Consider the following 7,375-nt stretch of genomic DNA (forward strand, 5'->3'; position numbering starts at 1 on the left):
GACCCTCTCGGCCAAAAAACAAACCAAATGTGGATTTGCTTTGTTGCTGACTAGTGTTTGCCTTCAATTTGCCAAAGTTTTCACTTCACCAATATACATCAATATCCTAAGCAGTACAGCCTTATACTTTATGAAATATTTTTTATTGAATAAGTTCTTTGAGGGTCAAAGGAATGTTTTTTGCACACCACCTGCTCCCAATTTCAATTTTCATATTTCCTTTACAGATGGCGATGAGTATGAGTTTGTCATTGTTTCGCTGGACAATAGACAATGGCATTTTGAGGTCTCTTCAGCAGAGGTGAGTCAAGCGGTCTTGATATGAAGTAGATCAGCTTAGTGCTTGATTTCAGTTCAGCCCAGTCCCACATCTGTGGAGCTACTCAGCAAAAAAAAAGCAGTTAGTGTATTAAACAAGAGCAACTGATGAGCTAAACCAGCCATGGGTTACATGTTTTACCTTATGGGGAGTGTCAATTTGATCCCTCCCCCAATGAAAGCATCCTCCTCCTCTAAATAGGGTTAACAAATATACTGAGCCTGGTCAACAGTTTGTTTTGGTGAGCAACCTTTTTCAGTGTTTACTTGGATAGCAGTAGGTAAATGTGTAGTTTTACCAATCCAACCAAACCCCCCAGAATAGCAACTTTGTGACTTCTGAAAGTGTATAAAGTACTTTATGTTGCTATATTAGGAACGTGATGTGTGGGTAACAGCGATTGAACAACAAATCCTTGCCTGTCTGCAAGCCAATGTGAGTGCCAAAGGGCTGATGACCAACGTGGAGAGGTCAGCTGCGGTGGAAGCCATCCGCAAAGTGAGGGGAAACAACCAGTGTGTAGATTGTGGAGCACCAAGTAAGTATGCACGTGTTGTACAAGGGGGTGATGAGAGGGCAGGGGAAGGGTACAGAGGGGTAGGGAGGGGTGGGGGGAGGGGTGACAGGGGGTAGAGAGGTGTGACTGGTGAGGAGAGGTGATGAGGGGGCAGGGGAAGGGTTGATGAGGGGTGGGGGAGCGGTGCTGAGGGGGTAGGGAATGGTGATGAGGAGCTGTGAGAGGTAATGAAGGGGCGAGGGAAGGGTTGATGAGGGGGTAGGAAATGGGCTGGGGAGGGTGATGGAGGGGTGAGGAAGGGTCATTAGGTGCTGGGAAAGGGTAGGGAGGGGTGATGGAGGGATGGGGAAGGGTGATGAGGGGTGGGGAGCGGTGCTGAGGGGGTAGGGAATGGTGATGAGGGGCTGGGGAGGGTGATGGAGGGATGGGGAAGGGTGATGAGCTGCGGAGGGGAGTGAGGGAGGGAAGGCTCTTTATAATTGAACTCTTTGATACATATTGGATATGAAGTTGTTGAACATTCAGTCCTGTGCTGTTGACAGAGTAGGATCAGAGTGTTTGCAGATCAAGTTTTTCTTGGATATTGATAAGAGGAAGGACAGCTCGCCTAATTTGCTTATGGAGTGTCTAAAAACAGAGCTAACTGGAGATTTCCCTGTTTGGATTGCCCCTGGCTTTTAATAGTGCAGCGAGATACATTGGATGTCTGTCCAGTCTTGTTTATTGGAAATCGTTGTACTGTATTCAGCCTGGGAGTTAAGAGGTTAACCTGTTCAGTGTAGAGATAATCATGGCAGATGTACATATGGAGAGGCCGAGGGTACAGGAACCAAATCAGTGGCTTGCAGTTTTGTTTGCAATAAAATTTAAGTTTCCTTGTAAGTTTCAGCATAAAAAGTACTGTAAGCGTGATACATCCTGAAGTTGTAGCACCAAGAGAATCTGTCCTGGTGGATACACATGCACTTTATAAATACCCCGTTATTATTAAATGCTTCTGAATTTGGTGTTTATCTCACAGCGAGAACTTTTCCTCCTCAATTTGCTTTGTGCCCCACATTGTTCTGTAAGCATGTGGCGTTGATTCTTGAAAGTAAATTTTGATTTGTGCATCTGCATTTTGAAATGCCTACCTTGCTCATGAAAGACGATTTCTACGCACTCACATTCGCTTGCATACAGGATGTCCTTCTTGCAGACAAGTCTGGAATTTCTCAACCATATTTTTCACCGCCTTACCTTTTCAGATCCTGATTGGTCCAGTCTCAACCTTGGAGCGTTAATCTGCATCGAGTGCTCAGGAATCCACAGAAATCTAGGCTCTCACGTCTCCAGAGTACGTTCCTTACAGCTGGATGAGTGGCCGTAAGTACACCCCTGAATATCTGTGTTTTCCTTATGGGTCAAAGAGAGGGGGCCTGCATTTTCCATACTGCATCCTTGAGTACTTGCACCAAAGCCGGTGTCATTTAATAGACACAGCTTTTTACCTACCAGGGGCCTGAGAGATGAATATCTTGCATGTTGCTGTGGAGGTTTATATACTCTTTACTGCCATTTCCAATGTGCGCCAGAAAGCTTTTAAGGCAGTTTCAAAGACATTCATATGAAAAGAGATCCAGTAAGCCCTGCTCACCACACACATCAACCACCAACACGAGATCCTTTCAAATAGTATACTGCCTGATCCAGCTGTGCATGTCATATGCATATACATTGGTCGTATGGTTTGTATACATGTCTGGTCAGTGAGGGATGGGACTCGACCAGTTTGCACCGACCTGGCTTTCTGTGTCACCTTGAGCTGAAGCCCTACCCCCCCATCAGTTGGTAGGGAGTATTCATTTTGTTGGTAGCAATGTGACCGTAACGAAACCTTTTTGAAACACAAAGGAGCTCCCAAAGTCACTTTCTAGATGGTCCAATCCCGCATTAGTCATATACACTCACAAAGTTGGAGAAGTTTGTTGAAGTGGACTGGGTGTTGAACTTGAACTTGAACAGGCTGTTATGGCAGCAGATACCTCTCCTTGGGCACATCCTGGAGTGTTGAAAAATATGAGGTTGCCGTAAGAAATACCCAGCAAATGCTGTTAACTGACTCTTGCCTGTCAGTATTTTTGGCTTTTGCCTGTATATCCAAAGATAGTCACCGTATCTCGCCTTTTTCAAAGATCAAAATTTTTTGCCTAAAACTCATGTTGTCAGCATGTGGTTTATGGATTGGTTTATTTCTTGTCTGTACTGTGACCTGTTAACACACACATGCTTGGTTCGCATACTTAGCATGGACATTCCTTTGTTCTTCTGTGGTTAAGAAAACACAAGGAATATGTTCCTTTTTCTCCCCCATTACAAGCATTCCTTCGAGTTGGATTTTTGATGATGATTTCCAGGACTGTTTCTCTCCATTTTGCCGCAATAATCCTGACCCCAGAATGCCTCTGAAACTGTGTTCGAGTGAGGGGGAAAGACTGCATGGATGCATGCAAGTCCACACAACGTTTTCTAACCCCACATCCTGTGGACTTCTTTTGTGCCGAGGGTTCACACTGTGTGTGTCGTGCTTGCACACCGAGAGCCTGGTTGTTTTTACGTGGATTTGGATCTCGATCAGTGATTCGAAGGCTGGTGCCTTCTATCCATTAGGCAGGTTCTGGTGTCAGTGAACAAACATCGGATTACTTATTGTGATCCAGATCCTCATGAAACAAACAGACCCGGAGCTTGACAGTGACACTCCTTAACCACTACCAGCCGGGGACTCCGAAATCGGTGCCGTATGGTTTATATGTGTGGCCGGGGTCTCCGAACTCGGACAAAGGAAACAGGGCCCTGTAACAAAAGACCGTACTCCGAACAAAAGACCAGGCTGCTGGGCATTACCGGCATTTTTCACTCTCAAAAGTGGTGATAATCCAGCGTTATTTTGAAACCGTATACCAGGGTTTGGGGTATTTAGAGCAAGCGGATTACCACCGGGGACAAAAGCTCTCCACCACCGCAGCGATGAGCCACACAGCACCGCTGCATGCTAATCTGGCCCCTATTGAAAAGAGGTCAGCAGTGCACTGAGCCAAGTTCGTGAACAAAAGACAGTTGTATAACACCGCACAATCTGGGCTCTGTTTACAAGACTGCAGGCCTGGCTGAAATATTCGGGCGTCAATGAAGGTCACCTGTCAACTTAGAGTAGTGCCTGAAGATTACTCTGTGTGGCTATAAACGACTGTTAAATGGAATGATGAATTGTTGAAGGATTTTGAAAACGGAAAAAATGATAGTCATGCCGGCCCAGCATCCTCAACATTGCAAAATGCCCAGGCATGAAGTGGTTAACCAGAACGTGCGTGCAGTTTACCCTCCTTGCTTGTCAGCTGTGGATAGGCAACACAGTGCACTTTTCAGTTCCAGCTCAGCACCATGAACGGTTTATCCATTTTTGATTGTCAGTTGTCGTTTCTTCATCCTTTGGCATCCTTCTCATTTTTTGGCCTGCAGGCCTGAGCTGACTGCTGTCATGCTGTCCATAGGCAATGCAATGGCCAACAGCATCTGGGAGGGGTTGTTACGGAATCAGACCAGGCCAGCTGCCTCCGCCAGCAGGGAGGAGAAGGAGAAATGGATACGGGCCAAGTACGAGAAGAAGGAATTTGCCGCTCCCCCACCGTTCACTGACAGACCGCTGGGAATGGTGGGTTTGTTATAATTCCCTTTGTTTTACCCCTGTCTTAGAGTACTGTATTTTCATTGGCCTAAAATGATCACATGACTGGGCGATAAAAGTGCATTTTACCCTCATCCTTATGCATATCACATCATTGACTAGTCCACGCCTCACAGTCCAGCTGCAGCCGTGACTTTCTGGACACGGCTGAGGCACGGCTCTGAATATCTCCTGTCTCTGTCATCTGCAGCAACTGATGGAGGCGGTGATCAAGGAGGACGTACGGCTGGTCACGCTGGTTCTCATCCACGCCAGTCAAGATGATGTCAACTATCACTACGGGGAGGGTGACGGCCGGTCAGCGCTGCACCTGAGCTGTGCCATGGGGAATGTGGTCATTGCACAGCTACTGGTCTGGGTGAGTGGGCAAACACGCATCAAATGTCTGAGGAAGACTGGTCAGAGAGCATAAATATTGGGTCCAAAAATTGGACAAGACTTGTCGCAAAGCACAGATCCCATTCACCATTCTGGGTAGGAATAGCTCCATGTACCAGTGTTATTCATTTAAACTTGCACACGTTTTGCCATGTGTTTGCATAGGCTGATTATCACAGCGTAACCGATCCATGTCCTTGTCTCTGTAATGTTTGACTAAAGTTGCACTTCCTCGCACGTGTACATTGCAGACTAGTGGTCACCTTTTTTTGGTAAACTGAAGAAAAGATTGGTATGGGGTTGGAGATAATATGAGTAGAAATACAGCGATTATTTGATTTTTGAAGCCTCCTGTTTCTATCATTTTCTATTACTTTCAGGTATAATTCTGGGTTTTTTTTTTTAAATTTCAGTACAATGCAGATGTCAAAGCAGTTGATGCTGATGGTAGGACAGCCCTCGCATATGCACGCAGCGTGGGGGCTGACGAATGTGTCAAAGTCATGCTGGCCAATGGCTGCCCGGATGACGGTGGCGACATGAACGTCAACAACAGTGCCCTCCGGAGGTCATATGGGAAAAACCACCCTGGAAAAGTAACATCTAGCGTCATCTGACGATGATGGAAGATGGCGTTTACATGGAGAGATGCTCGCATGTATTTTTGTGTATGTGTGTGTTTCATGTATTGCTTTATTGAAAGCTCAGGGCGATTTTGGGCCACTTCGTGTGAACGATTTCACATCTCATGCAGTTGTCAGTTTTGCTGAACAATCACATTTATTGACCCTTGCCTTGTTTGGTCGCCAAACTGCAAATTACGGGCACTTGGGCGGGCTGAAGTGCGTTCCTCAAGTTTCTTTTGTAACTTACATAAACCTTGGTTGCCAGCATCGTGTGCACATTCAGTGTGAAATACCCCAAGTCCCGCTTGCCTGTTAGGCTAAATTGTGATGCCCGCGTATCAGTTCTTGTAAAAACTTCAGCCCAGCCCTCCAGTGCCCTCCTGTGGGCTTTTACTTGTTGGCCAGTGGCCACACAGTGTCCTTTACTAGTTTCACACTGTTACGCCATGTAAAGGACTGTCCTCAGCGGCAGTGGAACAATTTCTAAAAGGGGGGAGACATTTGTGTGACCATCAGGCATTAAAGGACACGCTAAGAGGAGGGGTCATTACCCCCAACTAGAAAGGGGAGGGGGTAGTAGCCCCCTGGCCCCTCTGCTTCTGCCACCAGTGACTGACCCTGGGAGAATGGTTTTTTTTTTGGTCTGAAAATAGAACTGCCAAATGTTTGTTATAAAAGCGGCACCAGGGCTCATGTGACAACTTTTGTTTGAAGAGTTTCTTGCACACCAGCGTGACATTTCCCATAAATGTGTAACGTTTGTGGAAATAATGTCTGGAGGAAAAGATGTAATTTTTTTGTATCACCAATCCGTGTCAGAAACCTTGCTTCAAGTAATTCTAGCTTTGTCAAAGTACTCACCAGAGAAGAAAAAAAATCAGGATTTTGCAGGATGTCAAACGGGTCATTTTTCTGACAGCACTCAAAAAGTGTAATCACTGTGAATGTTATTACAAACCAAACATGTTTGCATTGTTTTTCCATCAGTTCGGTTTTTTTTTCTGACTGAAAAGCTTGTGAATCTAGACCCTACAAACTGACAAGTCAAGCGTTGGTAAGAGGTTGAAGTCACTGTTGTAAGTGGGACAATATCCCCATTGCCACTATCCGGATGCAGAAGTGGCGCAGAAGCTTTTTGACATCTCCAAAATCAGGTTTCTGTTTTTGTTGTTTTTTGACTGCGGCACTATGAAACTGAAAAAGCATGCCTCACAAAATTGGGACGAGAATGCTTAAAAGTGGTTCTACAACCAGTGTTTAAGGTACTTGTGGCTGTAAGCCTGAAATTGAAAGTAAATATGTTATATATGACAACAAATGTATTATAAAAATCATTGACTGTACAGAGAATGCTATCTATGTGGTATATATACTTTGAACTAATGACGATAACATGATTAATTGTAAAAATACAAATGTCGCATGATGTTATCTAGTGTTACAATATGTGATTGGCTAGAGGATTTTTAATGTGAGTGTTACCACATGGTTGTGTAGTGTGTCAGGTGACTGGAATCACATGACTTCATTTGAAGATGGTGCTGAAGTGTCAAAGCCATCTTGTGCAATGGTCAGTAGACCAAACTAACGGCGGTGAATTTTTTTTTTTTTTGTACAGACTGATAGATTTCAAGTCCACTGCCAGACTTAAAATTGACCCAAAGGTATTTTTTAACACTGTTAACCACTGTTTGTAGTAGTGATTTGAAAAGAAAATAAAAAAAAACTTATTTATTTTTTTTTCCTTCTGGCGTGAATTGTGACTCGCATGGGCAATGCAACTGTAGAATAGATCTCTGTAAAAAGGC

At 44.8% G+C, this 7,375-nt stretch overlaps 1 protein-coding gene across 1 annotated transcript in view; it reads left to right on the forward strand.

Annotated features, from left to right (window-relative positions):
- LOC110978059 (arf-GAP with GTPase, ANK repeat and PH domain-containing protein 1-like) overlaps positions 1-7,101 on the forward strand; it is a 71,514-nt gene extending 64,413 nt beyond the window's left edge. The window contains 6 exon segments of the mRNA XM_022232728.2: positions 228-301; positions 695-857; positions 2,084-2,201; positions 4,338-4,530; positions 4,754-4,921; positions 5,355-7,101. Coding sequence (XP_022088420.2) covers positions 228-301; positions 695-857; positions 2,084-2,201; positions 4,338-4,530; positions 4,754-4,921; positions 5,355-5,558 — 920 coding nt within the window. The 3' untranslated portion in view covers positions 5,559-7,101.
- The last annotated feature ends 274 nt before the right edge of the window (positions 7,102-7,375 follow it).

The sequence above is a fragment of the Acanthaster planci genome, linkage group LG08 (genome assembly GCF_054643075.1).
Source record: "Acanthaster planci isolate LZ-2023a linkage group LG08, COTS_SCS, whole genome shotgun sequence".
In the NCBI taxonomy this organism is placed as follows: domain Eukaryota; kingdom Metazoa; phylum Echinodermata; class Asteroidea; order Valvatida; family Acanthasteridae; genus Acanthaster; species Acanthaster planci.